Source organism: Coregonus lavaretus, assembly GCF_964263955.1.
Source record: "Coregonus lavaretus genome assembly, contig: HAP1_SCAFFOLD_337, whole genome shotgun sequence".
In the NCBI taxonomy this organism is placed as follows: Eukaryota; Metazoa; Chordata; class Actinopteri; order Salmoniformes; family Salmonidae; genus Coregonus; species Coregonus lavaretus.
In genome coordinates, this window is record NW_028160985.1 from 423539 (window position 1) to 442713 (window position 19175).

The 19175-nt window shown below is 45.1% G+C and overlaps 1 protein-coding gene across 1 annotated transcript; it reads left to right on the forward strand.

Annotated features, from left to right (window-relative positions):
• Positions 1-1019: 1019 nt before the first annotated feature.
• On the forward strand, positions 1020-17177 carry LOC311121240 (polypyrimidine tract-binding protein 2-like). The gene is made up of 13 exons (XM_084195755.1): positions 1020-1247; positions 2000-2027; positions 2496-2556; positions 3675-3877; positions 5273-5557; positions 10670-10780; positions 10973-11174; positions 11529-11644; positions 13341-13374; positions 13876-13968; positions 14342-14558; positions 14831-14908; positions 15189-17177. The coding sequence occupies exons 1-13, from the start codon at positions 1240-1242 to the stop codon at positions 15316-15318; spliced, it is 1566 nt and encodes a 521-aa protein (XP_084051881.1). The 5' UTR covers positions 1020-1239; the 3' UTR covers positions 15319-17177.
• Positions 17178-19175: the final 1998 nt, after the last annotated feature.

The window sequence follows — 19175 nt, forward strand, 5'->3', positions numbered from 1 at the left end:
TGCTGGATATTGGCGGGAACTGGAACACGCTGTCGTACACGTCGATCCAGAGCATCCCAAACATGCACAGTGGGAGACATGTCTGGTGAGTACGCAGGCCATGGAAGAACTGAGACATTTTCAGCTTCCAGGAATTTAGTACAGATCCTTGTGACATGGGGCCGTGCATTATCATGTTGAAACATGAGGTGATGGTGGCGGATGAATGGCACGACAACGGGCCTCAGGATCTCATCACAGTATTTTTGTGCATTCAAATTGCCATCGATAAAATGCAATTGTGTTCGTTGTCCATAGCTTATGCCTGCCCATACCATAACCCCACCGCCACCATGGGGCACTCTGTTCACAACGTTGACATCAGCAAACCGTTCGCCCACACAACGCCATACATGTGGTCTGTGGTTGTGAGGCCGGTTAGACATACTGCCAAATTCTCTAAACGAAGTTGGAGGTGGCTTATTGTAGGGAAATGAACATTCAATTATCTGGCAAGAGCTCTGGTGGACATTCCTGCAGACAGCGTGCCAATTACACACGCCCTCAAAACTTGAGATGTGTGACAAAACTGCACATTTTAGAGTGGCCTTTTATTGTCCCCAGCACAAGGTGCACCTGTGTAATGATCATGCTCTTTAATCAGCTTCTTTATATGCCACACCTGTCAGATATATTGGCAAAGAAGAAATGCTCAGCAACAGAGATGTAAACAAATGTATGCACAAAATTTGAAAGAAATAAGCTTTTTGTGCATAAGGAACATTTCTGGGATCTTTTATTTCAGCTCATGAAACCAACACTTTACATGGTTTATATGTTTACATGTTGGGTTTATATGTTTGTTCAGTGTATGTGTGCAATATAGCCATGCCCATGTTTGATATAGGCACAAGTTGCACAACCCAGAGTCACATTAAAAGGCTAAACAAACAGGCCTATAGCCTAAAAAAGAAACCCCAAACAATTCAATGGCCACGGCAAATGTTGTAGACTAATTAATGACAATGCATCAATTTAAAGGCTCTAAAAAATACAAAATAGTGTACCACTGTGTCTTAAAAATGTTCTAGTTAGGTTTACAGAGAAAAAGACGTAAAGCGAAACACGTTTTTGTTCGACTATTTCCGCCGAGTTCGACTATTTCAGCTAAGCTCTTCAGTCCCTCCATTTTGTTGTCTGTTGTGTGTGCTGTTGGCAAGAGAAGTGCAGAAAACTGTTGTTTATAAGGATATTCTAGCAATGGACGGGTATGTATTGGCTATCTATGTGTTTTTCTTGAATGATTCATCATGCGCGGCAAGATTTCGTTGATTAAATTAGAGTAGCTAGCTAACCTCACCCTAGCTAGGTTTTATTTTAGCTAACGGTAGCTAGCTGACGTTACGTTAGCTTGGCTAGCTAGCTAACTCCTGGCTGAGCATTCGAACTGCCAGAGGGCGATTGCAAGTTAGCTTTAGCTAGATAACTCAAAGTATATTTTGTTTTCGCAACTGTTCAGAAACTAGCTAATAAATCGACTGGGCAATAATGTTCAGCTAACGTTAGTTAATTAGCTAGCCTTAAGAGAGGATGGCCACTCAAGCGTGACAGGGACGCGTCGTCACTTGTCCGGTGATCATTCATTTTATCCTTTGTTGATCGGAAATGTAGCTAGCTAGGGTAAGCTATCCACTCAAAAAGTAATCAACACCGTTAAGCTACAAAATCCCTGGCTAACGTGCATTGCCATACAGGTTTCTCCTTTTATGTGGTCAACGTGTGTAGATGGCTAGTTATGTTGTAACTAGTAGTTAACTAGCTATGTGCTGGTGGAGAGAGAGAAACGTTTGCTACTGGTGGATTTCTTTTAGCATGTAGCCACGGCACTAGCCAGCTAGCTAACTTCCTTAGCTACTAGCTAGTTGAACTCCAGATAAGCAAAGCAGCAGCATGCTGCTATAATTGTGGGAAAAATGGGCTTAACGAGCTAGCTAATCATTCTGTTCCGTCTCTTTTTCAGTATTGGAGATGTTGCAGTTGGTGTAAAGGTAAGCCTCAGCCCAATGCCCTCTTTATGGCAAAGGTTATAGCTTGTTAGATACATGGAAACCACATCTTGAAATTCCCTTTCATTGCTATGGAAATGCAAACCCTTTCTTCTTACCCAGCTGAGTTGTTACATTAATCAGGATGTAGCCTAATGTATCTCACACTGGTTAAGGTTTGCCTCCATCCAGTTTTTAGACCCCTAGGGTACTTTATGGGCTGATACCTAACACAGGACACACAACTCACATTTACAACTCTCACATTTACAACAATTGTTTAAAAAGCAAGTTGTCCTTTCAAGTCAGGATCTGGGCATACGCCTACTGGTATGAGCACAGAGTCCTAAATGTAGCTTGCTACTGTTGAGAGAGTATGTAGTATCGGGTCAAAAAGGTTTCGGGTCAATTTCTCCCTCTTTCTTTCTCTTTCTCTTTCTCCATCTCTTTTTGTTTTATCTCTTTCTCCAGAGAGGATCAGATGAACTGATATCAAGCAGTGTCTACAACAGTGGTTCTGACAGTATCACTGGTAAGTTCGCTGTTCCTTTGCCAGTCCCCTCTGAATGGTCATTTGATCGTGTTCCAACGGCATTCAAATAAGTCAAAAGGATTAATGAATGTTTGAAGTCGAACGGCTGTATTGGTGAGTGTCTTTCCCCGCGGGAGGTGTTTCGGTATCTGTAGGTGTGACTGAAAGAGAGATGCTGTATATTTCAATAGGCTATATCTCTTCAGAACATGGCTGTAATGTCTTAGAGAAACTATAGTAAGGTAGGAGCTGAAGAGAATGTAGCCAGACTCTGGTTGGCTGAGAAAGTTACTGTATTCATGTTTTCTGTAGGTCCTTCAAATCTATATCTAGAAAGCCTCAACATAAACTGAGTGTACAACACATTAAGAACACCTGCCCTTTCCATGACATAGACTAACCAGTTGAATACAGGTGTAAGCTATAATCCCTTATTGATGTCACTTGTTAAATCCACTTCAATCAGTGTAGATGAAGGGGACAAGGCGGGTTAAATAATACATTTTTGAGACATGGATTGTGTATATGTGCCATTCAGACAGTGAATGGGCAAGACAAAATATTTAGGAGTGCCTTTGAACGGGATATGGTAGTAGGTGCCAGGCGCACCGGTTTGAGTGTGTCAAGAACTCCAACGGTGCTGGGTTTTTCACGCTCACAGTTTCCAGTGTGTATCAAGAATGGTCCATCACCCAAAGGACATCCAGCCAAGTTGACACAACTGTGGGAAGCATTTGAGTCAACATGGGCCAGCATCCCCGTGGAACGCTTTCGACACCTTGTAGAGTCCATGCCCCGATGAATCAAGGCTGTTCTGCGGGCAAAAGAGAGAAGGGGGGGGGGGGGGGGTTGTTCCTAATGTTTTGTACGCTCAGTGTAAATTGCATTCAGATGCAAAATATAATGTTACACTTATTTTTAAATGTTTGAGAATGAAACACTAACACTGAAGTTCAGTTATGACTTGTTTCCGTCCATCGTAAGAGGATGGACTGTGGTGGTGTTAGTTTCCGTGCTCCTCTCAAGGAAGTGGGTGTTTTGTGCTTTCTGGTGGGCGGCTTTAGAGCAGAGCAGAGCAGGATTGGGATAATAGAAGCTTCTGTCTTTTTTCTATCTAGATGGGACAGCCAATGGGAACGACAGTAAAGCCAATGGGAGCGACAGTAAAAAGCTAAGAGTGGAAGACCGGATGGAAGCTCCTCCCTCTCGTGTGCTGCACATCAGAAAACTGCCCAATGAAACTTCAGAATCGGAGGTCATTGCCCTGGGGTTACCTTTCGGGAAGGTCACCAATATCCTGACGCTTAAGGGGAAAAACCAGGTGAGTGGGCCCAGATAGAGGAACAGGCGACGCGACGGATGTTTTACTCCGCCCAAAATCTTTACACAAAAAAAAAATTTGCCCACGAAGGGAGGAATTTTTGTATGCAGGTCAATGAGTGTCGCATTTGGTCAACAAAAAAAATGTAATTGCTAATTTGCTACGTGGGCCTTATTTGTTCTAATCGAAGTTTCGTAATGGTTAGGTTGTTACGAATGCACTGATATAAGTGGGGATAGTGCGAGAGAGGGTGGAGGAGGCTTGGTTTTGAAGCGCTGGCCATCTTGTTATGAAATGCGTTATCTCAATTAGGTCCACAGAGTTATACCTACGGAGGAGTGGCTTCTATGAAGGAACTTTGAATGTCTTAACTTCCGAAAGTTAACGTTGGACTAACAAGCTTGTGTGTGCAGAGTGGCGTTAATCACCATGTTTCCTTCATTTATGTCCCACTCCCTGCATATAAAGTATTTTATGATACCATTTAGTCACATTTTGCGACCCTTTGACTTGGCTGTGCAAGTTTTTTAAATGTAGGAGGCTAAAACCATGATTTGGTCAAACGGTAAAGTACATTATCCTCATGATTCCTGTAATGAGTGTCTACCTGCCTGCCCCTGTACCTGTTTCGCTGGTTGTCGAGCGAACCGCTCTTTTCCCGGGGAGAATGAAGTGTTCGGATTGTATAACAAAAATCTAATTGCCTGGAAAACACAGCTATCCTGTTGTCACAGTTGAAGAAAGGAGGTTATCAGCTTTCTGTAGGTATGGATTCTTTTTTTTTTCTTTCTCCGTGCTCAATAACAGCTATCTTACAGCCAAGATATTTGATATGGCTTTGAGATACGGAGCGAGCGAACTGCGCTTTGGCCATTGCGATTTCCTAGGCCGCATTGAGTGGTAGGCTACAACGGCAATGTTCTTTTGGACATAACATTTTTTTTACTGTTAGGTTAATACATGGCTACTAGCAGTGGGTATTATATTTACAGTTAGCGATCTAGATCATGTGTTTTGAGTTTCTAGTTATTCAGGTGGTGAATTAGCCCCAAAATAAACTAGGCTGTGATATTAGTGCACATAAAGACGTAGGCAAATTCATTCTATTGAACATTCTTAAAAAAACTTTTAAAAAATACTAACAGTAAAATATAATACAAATATAAAACATTTTATTTTTTGGGGTGCCACCAAATCATTGGCTGGTGCCTCCAACTGGAAAAACCTTAGTGCCACCAGGGGGAAAGTATAGTCTGGCGCCTTAGATACAGACATGGTACAGTTTTATTTGAATTGAACTGTATCGTTTCTGTATCGTAAGACTTCCATAGAATGCCATTAGGTATATAGCCTAACAGAACTCTAAATGCTGTTCTTGTCCATTTTGGTCTTCAGGCTTTCTTGGAGCTGGGGACAGAGGAAGCAGCAATAACCATGGTCAACTACTACTCCACTGTGACACCTCATGTTCGTAACGTCCCCGTATTCATCCAGTACTCCAACCACAAAGAACTCAAAACAGATAGTGGAAACCAGCGGGCCCAGGCGGTCCTGCAGGCGGTGTCGGCGGTCCAGGGGGGAGGTACTCCTACATCAGATCTAACGGAGGCGTCCAGCCCTGTGCTCAGAATAATCATTGACAACATGTTCTACCCAGTCACTCTGGATGTGCTGCAACAGGTACCTTCCTATTCTAATAGGTTTGTCAGGGTCAGAGGGCAGATTTTATAAATGCAATATAATTCTTTTTTTTTTTTTTTTGTGGTTGTGCTCCGTTTTGTACAGACATGATCCGAATCAATGGCGCCGTACTGCATGGTCTCCGTTTTGCTATTTGTGATTATTTTGTTGTTTTTAAATTTTTCACGGAATGTATGCGGTATTAATTCTTACAACCGACAATAACTTTTGAACATCAGATTGGCAGTTACTTACCCCAATTCCGGCTTCAACTTCGACTCATGGGGCGCTCTGTAATTCCGACCCAGTTTTCCGGCTACCCAAGAGGAAACGCCGGCGTTAGAGGCAAGGGGGAGGGGATCCTGGTGAGATTAAGGAGAAGGGGAAAACCGTCAATCAGATCATGACTCCGTACTCCTGCTTCCTGTTTACAAGCAGAAACACAAACAGGAAGTACCCGTGACTCGCTCCGTTGAGAGGTGGTCACCAGAATCCGAGGTTATGCTACAGGACTGCTTTGCTAACGCTGGCTGGAATACGTTCAGAGACTCCGCCGATAACATTGACGAGATAACCACCTCCGTCACTGGCTTCATTAGAAAATGCATCGGCGACGTTGTACCCACGGTGAGGGGACGCTGCTTCCCCAATCAAAAGCCCTGGATTAACACCTAGGTTGGCACTAAACTGAAGGACAGGGCTACCGCACAGAGTTATCGTAGATCAGGGTTTCCCAAAGTCGGTCTTTGGATCCCCCCTTGGTGCACGTTTTAGTTTTTGCCCTAGCACAACACAGCTGATTCAAATAAACGACTCATCATCAAGATTTGATTATTTGAATCAGCTGTGTAGTGCGAGGGCAAAAAACAAAACGTGCACCCAGGGGAGGCCTCTGGACCGACTTTGGGAAACCTTGTCGTAGACAACCCTGAGGCTACGGCTGAGGACAGGAAGTCCCGCTATGACCTCCAGATTCATCAAACGAGCAGAAGGACAATATAGGAATAAGGTGGAGATGTACTGCACAGGCTCTGACGCCCGCCGCAGGTGGCTGGGGCTACAGTCCATTACGGATTACAAAGGAAGACCCAACTGATCTGCCCAATGATGCCTCTCTACCAGAGGAACTTTTTGCATTTTATGCACGCTTTGACAACAACAACATCGAGCCGGGTGTGCAGGCCGTCACCGACCCAGAGGATTAGGTGATCTCGCTCTCCGAGGCCGACGTGAGAAAGGCCTTCAATCAGGTCAACACCCCGCCTGGCGTTATTCCAGGGCATGTTTCTAAGAACATGAGCAGAACAGCTGGCATGCATATTCACTGTCAGTTACAACCTCCACCTTGACCCAATCTGTAATCTCCAAATGTTTTAAGATGGCCGCCATCATTCCTGTCCCCAAGAACTCTTAATGCTTCATGCCGCAATGGCTACCGCCCTGTAGCACTCACTGCTGTGATCATGAAGGGCTTTGAGAAGCTGGTTATGACACACATTAACACCACCATCCCAGACACCCTAGACCCACTCCAATTTGCATACCGAGATGAGGCAATCTCAATTGCTCTCCACACTGCCCTCACCCACCTAGATAAGAGGAATACCTATGTGAGAATGCTGTTCATTGACTACAGCTCAGCGTTCAACGCCATTGTCCCCTCCAAGCTCGACACCAAACTTAGGACTCTGGGTCTGAACACCTCCCCCTTCAACTGGATCCTGGACTTCCTGACGGGCCGACCCCATGTGGTGAGGGTAGCCATGCTGACCCTCAACACAGGGGCCCCACAGGGGTGTGTGCTTAGTCCCCTCCAGTACTCCCTGTTCACCCACGGCTGCGTGGCCAAGCACGACTCCAACTTCGTGGAGGTTGTATTTTCAATATTTTGTATTGTTATTTTCTTTTTTTTTTTATTGTCAGATCTTCTCAAAGTTTGGCACTGTCATGAAGATAAGCCGTATAGTATAGTCTATTCTCTCTGTTTCCACGCGGCAAGCGGTACCTGTGCATCAAGTCTGGCGCTAACAGCCTCTTGAACAGCCTCTATCAACAATCAATAAGACTGATTAATAGCTAACACAATAGTTACACACTATCTTTATTGACCTTTTACTTTTATTTTAATATTTGTCTCTATTCACACTCACACACACTGTCACTCCAACACACACACACACACACAAACACGCACTCCATCATTTTCTCACTCACACATAATATGCACATACATTTATACTGACTCTACACACCCACTCACATACAAGCTGCTGCTACTCTGTTTATCTTATATCCTGTTGCCTAGTCACCTTATCCCTTTACATATCTACCTCCATCACTCCAGTATCCCTGCACATTGTAAATATGGTACAGGAACTGACTGACCCTGTATATACACTGCTCAAAAAAATTAAGGGAACACTTAAACAACACATCCTAGATCTGAATGAATGAAATAATCTTATTAAATACTTTTTTCTTTACATAGTTGAATGTGCTGACAACAAAATCACACAAAAATTATCAATGGAAATCAAATGTATCAACCCATGGAGGTCTGGATTTGGAGTCACCCTCAAAATTAAAGTGGAAAACCACACTACAGGCTGATCCAACTTTGATGTAATGTCCTTAAAACAAGTCAAAATGAGGCTCAGTAGTGTGTGTGTGGCCTCCACGTGCCTGTATGACCTCCCTACAACGGCTGGGCATGCTCCTGATGAGGTGGCAGATGGTTTCCTGAGGAATCTCCTCCCAGACCTGGACTAAAGCATCCGCCAACTCCTGGACAGTCTGTGGTGCAACGTGGCGTTGGTGGATGGAGCGAGACATGATGTCCCAGATGTGCTCAATTGGATTCAGGTCTGGGGAACGGGCGGGCCACTCCATAGCATCAATGCCTTCCTCTTGCAGGAACTGCTGACACACTCCAGCCACATGAGGTCTAGCATTGTCTTGCATTAGGAGGAACCCAGGGCCAACCGCACCAGCATATGGTCTCCCAAGGGGTCTGAGGATCTCATCTCGGTACCTAATGGCAGTCAGGTTACCTCTGGCGAGCACATGGAGGGCTGTGCGGCCCCCCCAAAGAAATGCTACCCCACACCATGACTGACCCACCGCCAAACCGGTCATGCTGGAGGATGTTGCAGGCAGCAGAACGTTCTCCACGGCGTCTCCAGACTCTGTCACGTGCTCAGTGTGAACCTGCTTTCATCTGTGAAGAGCACAGGGCTCCAGTGGCGAATTTGCCAATGTTGGTGTTCTCTGGCAAATGCCAAACGTCCTGCACGGTGTTGGGCTGTAAGCACAACTCCCACCTGTGGACGTCGGGCCCTCATACCACCCTCATGGAGTCTGTTTCTGACCATTTGAGCAGACGCATGCACATTTGTGGCCTGCTGGAGGTCATTTTGCAGGGCTCTGACAGTGCTCCTCCTGCTCCTCCTTGCACAAAGGCGGAGGTAGCGGTTCTGCTGCTGGGTTGTTGCCCTCCTACGGCCTCCTCCACGTCTCCTGATGTACTGGCCTGTCTCCTGGTAGCGCCTCCATGCTCTGGACACTACGCTGACAGACACAGCAAAACTTCTTGCCAAAGCTCGCATTGATGTGCCATCCTGGATGAGCTGCACTACCTGAGCCACTTGTGTGGGTTGTAGACTCCGTCTCTTGCGACCACTAGAGTGAAAGCACCACCAGCATTCAAAAGTGACCAAAACATCAGCCAGGAAGCATAGGAACTGAGAAGTGGTCTGTGGTCACCACCTGCAGAACCACTTCTTTATTGGGGGTGTCTTGCTAATTGCCTATAATTTCCACCTGTTGTCTATTCCATTTGCACAACAGCATGTGAAATTTATTGTCAATCAGTGTTGCTTCCTAAGTGGACAGTTTGATTTCACAGAAGTGTGATTTACTTGGAGTTACATTGTGTTGTTTAAGTGTTCCCTTTATTTTTTTGAGCAGTGTAGTAACCTTACCACTATACATATCTACCTCCATCACTCCAGTATCCCTACACATTGTAAATATGTTACTGGAACTGACCCTCTATATAGTAAGTTTACTTACTTTCTCGTGTTCAGGAGTAAATATCAGTTGGCTTTTCACAGCCGAGCATTCAGAGGTCAAGGACAGCAGGTGCGGTAGAGAGCGCAGCAGGTCCGGAACAAGGTAGCACGTCCGGTGAACAGGTCAGGGTTCCATAGCCGCAGGCAGAAGAGTGGAAACTGGAGCAGCAGCACGACCAGGTGGACTGGGGACAGCCAGGAGTCATCAGGCCAGGTAGTCCCGAGGCATGGTCCTAGGGCTCAGGTCCTCTGGGAGGGGAGGGAGAGAGAGAGAGGGAGAGAGAGAGAATTAGAGGGAGCATACTTAAATTCACACAGGACACAGGATAAGACAGGAGAATAAACCCATATATAACAGACTGACCCTAGCCCCCCGGCACATAGACTCTTGCAGTATAGATCCTGGAGGCTGAGACGGGGGGGGGTCAGGGGACACTGTGGCCCCGTCCGACGATACCCCCGGACCGGGCCAACCAGGCAGGATATAACCCCACCCACTTTGCCAAAGCACAGCCCCCACACCACCAGAGGGATATCAACAGACCACCAACCTACTACCCTGAGACAAGGCTGAGTATAGCCCACGAAGATCTCCTCCACCGCACGAGCCCGAGGGGGCGACAAATTGGACAGGAAGATCACGTCAGTGACTCAACCCACTCAAGTGACTCCACCCCTCCTAGGGACGGCATGGAAAGCACCAGTAAGCCAGTGACTCAGCCCCCGTAATAGGGTCAGAGGCAGAGGATCCCAATGGAGAGACAGGAGCCGGCCAGGCAGAGACAATGCTTTGCCGTTCACATAGTTATTGATTATTGCATTGTTGGGTTTTGAGTTTGCAAGAAAGGCGTTTCGCTGTGCATGTGACATTACAACTTGAAACTTGACTACCTCTTCTGCCCTTACCTCATTGCAGAAATTAGGGTGTTTTTTTAAAAGTGGCTTTTAATATTACATCTGATTTGTCAAATATCAGCTACTTCGTGGAGGTTGTATTTTCAATATTTTGTATTGTTATTTTCTGTTTTTTTTTTATTGTCAGATCTTCTCAAAGTTTGGCACTGTCATGAAGATAATCACATTCACCAAGAACAATCAGTTCCAGGCCCTGCTGCAGTTCAACGACCCACCGACTGCCCAGCAAGCCAAAGTAGTGAGTGGGACTTCTCGTAGCACGTAACAAATTGATAATGAACAGAGTTTTACCATTTTCATTGCACGTTGGCGTATATGTACATTTGTATACTTGCTATTTTGATTGAGTTCTGCGAAGATTTCCAATATACAGTACTTATCATTACACATGGCAAATAGACTCAACTGGAATCGTTCCATTGCTCCTCAGGCCCTGGATGGACAGAACATCTACAACTCGTGCTGTACGCTCCGCATCGACTACTCCAAGCTGGTCAACCTGAACGTCAAGTACAACAACGACAAGAGCCGTGACTACACCCGGCCAGAGCTCCCTGCCGGGGACGGACAGCCTGCCATAGACCCCAACATGGCTGCTGCCTTCCAAGGCAAGGACTCCAACTCTCTGCTCGGTAAGATCCCCGGTAGCTCCTCCTCTCTTCTTTGGGGTCAGGAAGTTGGGAGGTGTTGGAAGCTCGACACTGGTTTAGTGGGCGAGCTCTGCTTTTTCCATCTGGTTCTGTGTGGGGTCTATCTCTCTGCTCATGTTTGTTAACATCATCCTTGGCCAGTGTCAGGTGGAATCACTATTTCTGGACCGACTGTACCTGACTGCCAGGGAGAGAACGTTTTGTTTTTACCTCGCCCGGGTCTCTGGTTGGGCGGAGTTTGCACGTTTTCGACCATTCCGTTGGTCCTAAAGGGAAATCTGTGCCCTCGCTAGCCCAGGGTGAGACTAAATCCTGACCCCTCTGACCTCTCTCCAGGTGCCCTGAGCCCGCTGAATGCTGCGGCTGCGGCTGCTGCTGCTGCGGGGAGGGTGGCTCTGTCTGGTCACTCTGGTTCCGGCGGCGTGCTCCTGGTCTCCAACCTCAACGAAGAGGTCAGTAATGATCTACCTACCTACCCACCCACCCCCTCCAGACGTAGGCCAAACACTTCTCACAAACCAACACTCATTTATTTCTCTCTCTCTCGCTCAATCGTCCTCTCGCTCACTTTCTCCCTCTTGCTGTTTCTCTCTCTCCAATCTCTCTGTCTCTCTGTCTCTCTCTCTCTCTCTCTCTCTCTCTCTCTCTCTCTCTCTCTCTCTCTGTGTCTGTCTCTGTCTCCAATCTCTCTCTCTCTCTGTCTCCAATCTCTCTCTCTCTCTGTCTCCAATCTTTCTGTCTGTCTGTCTCTGTCTCCAATCTTTCTGTCTCTGTCTCCAATCTCTCTGTCTGTCTGTCTGTCTGTCTGTCTTTCTCTGTCTGTCTGTCTCCAATCTTTCTGTCTCCAATCTGTCGCTCTCTCTCTCTTTCTTTCTTTGCGCCCCTCTCTTGCCCCAAAGATGGAAAAAGGAAGTCTCTATAAACTCACTCATTTCACCTATCCTGCTCCTGTCTCTGCTTTTCTCCCCTGTCTGCCGTGTTAACACTGTCTAATCTCTCCTCTGTCTGCCGTGTTAACACTGTCTAATCTCTCCTCTGTCTGCCGTGTTAACACTGTCTAATCTCTCCTCTGTCTGCCGTGTTGATCTGAAACTGGTTAACACTGTCTAATCTCTCCTCTCTCTGGCTCTATGATATCTTGGTCTTGTCTGAATCACTCCTATTCTCTTTTTCCAACTGAAATGTAACTCTGGCTCTCTCCTCTCTGTCTCTATGGAGAGGACCCCATATTTCAGATTACTATTTTGGCCCCACACCCTCTTTTTAACGTGTATGTCTGTGGGGCCAAACATGATCTGTGAGTGTCTACCAGGTGGTTTCATGTCTGTTCTTGCATGTCCATGCTACTAAACTGAGATTTGAGTGATCTTTTGTACTAATTGTCCTCATTTCATACCCGTTTACTAAAGCACAGAATGATCCTGAACTTCGAGCTCTAGCCTACCACATGCCTTTTTTGTTTCTTTTTTTGCTAGTCTGTAGCTCCTGTGGTTATGATTTGACATTGACTGTACCTTTCAATGTTTGTCAAGGGGATGATTACATTTGGCACAATTGATTTGCTTGTTTAGTTCTGACTAAGTACATGAACCAGTCATAGTCTGACCAAACTCCTGCATCATTTCCAGTGTACTGACCTGTATTTTAATTTTTGTCCCCCTCCCTCACTGTTTTTTTTTTTTACATTTGCATTTGCCCTCCCTTCCTCCCTCCCCACCTACCTACCCTTCATCCTTCCCTCCCCCCTCTCTCTCTCTCGCTCTCTCTCCCCCATCTTTTCCCTTTGCTTCATCTCCCCCCCCCCCTCTCTCTCTCTCCCCCATCTTTCCCCTTTGCTTCATCCCTCCCCCCTCTCTCTCTCTCGCTCTCTCCCCCCCAATCTTTTCCCTTTTTGCTTCATCCCTCCCTCCCTATAACCCCCTCTTCATGCTTGGTGCTTGAACAAAACCTGTTCCCTTGGACCAACCTTATCCCCAAATTAACTGCCTTGAACCATACTCCATGACCACCACCACCCACCATTCTACGGGAAACCACCCTCCTCCGTTATGGATGATCTGTCCATCTCCGCTCCGCTCTCTACCTCCGCTCCGACTCTTCTACCTGTCTACCTGTCTTCTGCTGCTTTGCTCTTCTCTCCTTCTAAAGATGGTTACGCCCCAAAGTCTGTTTACCCTCTTCGGTATGTTGTTAGCGCTCTCGCTCTCTTCTGTTGGTTATTTCAGTTCTAAAAGAGACATTCACTTTTATTTTGTTCATTTCCATATGCAGTAATTGTTTTGGCTTGTAGTTATCGTTTTTTTGCTCATCTGTTACATTGGTTTGGTTCTCTCAATCTCTCTCTTTTGGCTATCGAAATTGATCCATCCATAGATTTGTGGTAATGCATGGTACATTGCTTTGGCATAGCCTATACAGTAGTTTAATTATCCAAACATGTCGTTAACTTATCTGTTTATGGGGTGTCTCAGTCTGTCCTTTATACACACCTCTCGTCAACTCTCTTCAAATGTTTATTCTGATGAATGATCTCTAGCCTACTTTGACTCGGTCTCTATCTAGCCTCTTCCTCTGTCTCTGCCTTGCCTAAACGTTCCCTCTATCTCCAGTGCTAAAGTGTTTCCTCACTGTCTCCTCCTCTTCCTCCTCGCCCTCCTCTCGTCTGCTCATGACTTTAACCCAGGGGTGTATGGTGATGCCCAGAGGGTGAAGATCCTCTACAATAAGAAAGACAGTGCTCTGATACAGATGGCTGATGCCAACCAAGCCCAGCTAGGTAAGACCACGCCCAGCTAGGTAAGACCGCGCCCAGCTAGGGATGACCGCGCCCAGCTAGGGATGACCACGCCCAGCTAGGGATGACCACGCCCAGCTAGGGATGACCACGCCCAGCTAGGGATGACCACGCCCAGCTAGGGATGACCACGCCCAGCTAGGTAACATGCGTCGCCGCCTCCATTGTCTCATGTCCTTTTTACCAGTCAGTAAACATCTCCCCAGACTTATTTAGTAACTACTTGCTTGATTATTCCATTATTTTGAAGTAGATTGTCTCCTAAATGCACTAGACTGGAATGGAGGGGGAAATGTCTTGGGACGCCGTACTGCTGTATTTAAAAACTCACTTAGTACAAATGAAATGCTTCCAGCTATGAGTCACCTGAACGGGCAGAAGATGTATGGGAAGGTGATCAGGGTGGCTCTGTCCAAGCACACCTCAGTGCAGCTGCCCAGGGATGGACTGGATGACCAGGGCCTCACCAAGGACTTCACCAACTCTCCCCTGCACCGCTTCAAGAAACCCGGCTCCAAGAACTTTCAGAACATCTTCCCTCCCACCACCACCCTCCACCTCTCCAACATCCCGTAAGTCTACTGCATGGCCCCTACGCCACACACTGATCTAAGAACACTTATGTATTAGCTCATAATGGTTATTGTTAGGATTTGGTCTGTTGGTGTATTCCCCTGGACAGTGATATTTAAGGACAGTTTTGCGCTTTGTCACTTAACGGTTAGGATTTTTTTTGGGGGGTGGGTAATCTGAGGCAACGTCTATACCTGGAAGGAAAGTAAAGGGAACCTTAAAGTCTGGGTTGGCTATGTCCTTGGAATGCTAAATTCATGTGTTTCCACAGAACGGACGTAACCGAAGAAGACCTCCGACTGCTGTTCTCCAACGCCGGGGGAACTGTGAACGCATTCAAGTTCTTCCAGTACGTCTGGTTCTCCTTAACACATATAATAACGTCACTGAACTACAGTTGCTCTTCAGTTGGTTGTGAATGAACTTGAGAATTGATTCAGACTTTCCTTAGCGCTGTTGCTAGCTCCAGGGGTGATAGACTTGTTGACCTTGTGCTCCTCTCATAGATGGGCATGTTTGTCCATTCTGTGGGGTGGTTGAGAGCAGAGCAGAATATACAGTACATTCTGATGGAACAGTTGGACAAATAAAGTTGTATTGCAATGTCTTCAACCATCTTCTCTTCCTAGGGATCACAAAATGGCGCTGCTCCAGATGTCGACGGTGGAAGAGGCCATCCAGGGTCTGATCGACCTCCACAACTACAACATGGGAGACAACCATCACCTGAGAGTCTCCTTCTCCAAATCCACCATCTAAACTTGCGTAATGATCGATCCTCCACAACATCCACTGCTTTCTGTTTCCCTAACAGCTTTTGGCTGGCGTTTTGTTAACCCTGTTGACTCGTTCCAGACTCTGGGGGACCACATTTTGACCTTTGACCTCATTCTTTTTTTTTTTTATCAGTCATTCCTTCAGAGAGAACCAGAAACTGAAATCGGGGGAAGAAATCAGGGGGAAAAAATAGTTGTACTTTGATGTTTTGAGGATATTTTAACCCCTTCACATGATCCTGACCCCTGTGTTAATCCCATATCCCCTTCACCTGATCCTGACCCCTGTGTTAATCCCATATCCCCTTCACCTGATCCTGACCCCTGTGTTAATCCCATATCCCCTGATCCTGACCCCTGTGTTAATCCCATATCCCCTTCACCTGATCCTGACCCCTGTGTTAATCCCATATCCCCTGATCCTGACCCCTGTGTTAATCCCATAACCCCTGACCCCTGTGTTAATCCCATAACTCCTGACCCCTGTGTTAATCCCATACCCCATTTTGTATGATCAGCAAACTGTTTTCTACCTTCTCATAATGAAGGATGGATGAATGGACATGGGCGTCTCTTCTGATTATGATTAGTTCTACAAGATATGTGCCTTACCTGACTATCAACTATTTTTACATCCAAATATTGACATGAAATCCCTGTCTGATTTTGAGGCACATTAATTTTGATGTGAACTGTGTTAACATGATTTTTCTCTTCTCCCGACTGTAGTTTCTGCCACCCGAGTTTCGCCTTTTCAGTTGCTGTTCAATTTGTGCAGGTTTTTATTTTCTCTTTCGTAAAAAGTCACTGTGGTTGTTGTGGAGTGGGGAATAATATGAGATCAAAGTTGAATCAGTGTTGTTTTTTTTGTTTTTGTTTTTATAGCTAACTTGCTTGAAGGTTTCTTGTAGACGGACAACCATCAAATACCGCTTTAACCCTAGTTTCAATCTGTATGATCATTTTAATGTTATTTTCCCCTTTTTTTTTTTTTTTTTTTTAGTTTACACATTTACTAAAATAGTCTTAATGTTGCTATTCTTTATAGGTTGTTTTACTTTCCTAATTTTTCATTGTCACTTATTAATGTACATGGGTAGGTGGTGAGTGGTTTTCTAACCTTCTACTGCCTGCTCTCTGGCTCTTGTGTAATACTTTACTAATTTGAACTGCACTTAACTGTCTCCAATATTGTCATACACACGACAAAGCAAATGTCGTGACGGTGTTATGACTGTCTGTGACGTACAGTTCAAATAAAAGTGTTACCAAAACTCTGCTGTTGCATTGGAGAAGAGGCTTAAGGAGTGTAGAACCTGTCGTGATGTCAACCTGTTGCAGTTTTGAAGAGGGACAACCCTGGTTAGGACCAAAGTTTGTGCCTTTTTTTAGTCTTTAATTTACAGTTGCATCGCCAAGGAAAGGAACAACATTTGAATGAACCTCTGATTATATTTTGTATATTTGAAGAAGAAAAAATAACGTAATATACAGGACCTGATTCAGAATCAACGACATGAATTCCTTTATACGTTTATTTTAAGCAGACCTACATGTAATAATACCCACTATGTTTTATAGAGTCCCACAACCTCAACTTGCTGGATAAATGTATCTGTTTTTCAAGAGAAAAGTCGTGTATATTTTCTATGTTAGTTTAATTTTTACATCTCTGGAAATGTAAGATTCAGATATAGTTTGGAAGCGGCACAATTAAAATAATTTTCTAACAAAGTCGGGAGATTTTGGTCGGACTTGGTTGTGTTTGAGATTTTCTCTCCCACTTTCTGTGTTGTATTCTGCTTTTCCTCTGTAGCTCAATAAACTTCTGTATTCATTCTGTCTTCTGTCTCTCTCCTCAACCTTTCTATCCAGTCTCAAGGACTGTGCTTCTCTATTCCATCTTATTTTCAAACATATTTTTATTAGCTTCAAATAGGACAATTAACAGTTGCAGAAATACAATTGTCTTGTCCCACTCCCAACTCAAAAACATATCTACATCAGCAAACATTAAGAACAGATAAACAGAAAAAACTCATTTCCAATAAATCCCAAAATATGCAGTCACACATAATTAGTTAAATAAAGTCCACCTGTGTGCAATCTGTCTCCTGTAGCTCAGTTGGTAGAGCATGGCACTTGCAACGCCAGGGTTGTGGGTTCGATTCCCACGGGGGGCCAGTATGAAAAATGTATGCACTCACTAACCGTAAGTCGCTCTGGATAAGAGCGTCTGCTAAATGACTAAAATGTAAACGATCTCAGTATATATACACCTGTTCTGAAAGGCCCCAGAGTCTGCAACACCACTAAGCAAGGGGCACCATAAAGAACAAGGAGATCTCCAAACAAGTCAGGGACAAAGTTGTGGAGAAGTACAGATCAGGGTTGGGATATAAAAAAATATCTGAAACTTTGAACATCCCACGGAGCACCATTAAATCCATTATTAAAAAACGGAAAGAATATGGCACCACAACAAACCTGCCAAGAGTGGGCCACCCACCAAAAGGTCATTTTTCAGAGCATTAATCAGAGAGGCAACAAAGGGACCAAAGATAACCCTGAAGGAGCTGCAAAGCTCCACAGCGGAGATTGGAGTATCTCTCCATAGGACCACTTTAAGCCGTACACTCCACAGAGCTGGGCTTTACGGAAGAGTGGCCAGAAAAAAGCCATTGCTCAAATAAAAAAATAAGCGAACACATTTGGTGTTCGCATGTGGGAGACTCCCCAAACATATGGAAGAAGGTACTCTGTTCAGATGAGACTAAAATTGAGCTTTTTTGCCATCAAGGAAAACGCTATGTCTGGCGCAAACCCAACACCTCTCATCACCCCGAGAACACCATCCCCACAGTGAAGCATTGTGGTGGCAGCATCATGCTGTGGGGATGCTTTTCATCGGCAGGGACTGGGAAACTGGTCAGAATTGAAGGAATGATGGATGGCGCTAAATACAGGGAAATTCTTGAGGGAAACCTGTTTCAGTCTTCCAGAGATTTGAGACTGGGACGGAGGTTCACCTTCCAGCAGGACATGACCCTAAGCATACTGCTAAAGCAACACTCGAGTGGTTTAAGGGGAAACATTTAAATGTCTTGGAATGGCCTAGTCAAAGCCCAGACCTCAATCGTTTTAGTCATTTAGCAGACGCTCAATCCAATTGAGAATCTGTGGTATGACTTAAAGATTGCTGTACACCAGCGGAACCCATCCAACTTGAAGGAGCTGGAGCAGTTTTGCCTTGAAGAATGGTCAAAAATCCCACTGACTAGATGTGCCAAGCTTATAGAGACATACCCCAAGAGACTTGCAGCTGTAATTGCTGTAAAAGGTGGCTCTACAAAGTATTGACTTTGGGGGAGTGAATAGTTATGCACGCTCAAGTATTTTTTTAAAAATTAAATCTTATTTCTTGTTTGTTTCACAAAACATATTTTGCATCTTCAAAGTGGTAGGCACGTTGTGTACATCAAATGATACAAACCCCCCAAAAATCAATTTTAGTTCCAGGTTGTAAGGCAACAAAATAGGAAAAATGCAAGCCACTGTATGTCTATATTATGTTTTACATAGTTTTTTATTCGGATCCCCATTGGCTCTTCCGGGGGTCCACACAGAACATGACATAATACAGAACAATAACAGACCAGAACATCTCAAGGTCTTAATTCTGATGTCGGTTCTGTTCTGCCCCAGGTCGGGTAAGGGAAGGCACTAAAACTAGGGCTGTTATGGTGAACGTATTACCCGAGTCATGACCGCAGCCAAATTCCACCTGACCGTTTAGTCACAGTAATTAGGCTTCTCCAAGCTCTGGTGCTGCTGATGGTC

Coding starts and splice junctions, on each gene's coding strand:
- LOC311121240 (XM_084195755.1), top strand. Junction 2,557..3,674: donor TGGTTCTGACAGTATCACTG/GTAAGTTCGCTG, acceptor TTTTCTATCTAG/ATGGGACAGCCAATGGGAAC. Junction 3,878..5,272: donor CGCTTAAGGGGAAAAACCAG/GTGAGTGGGCCC, acceptor TTTGGTCTTCAG/GCTTTCTTGGAGCTGGGGAC.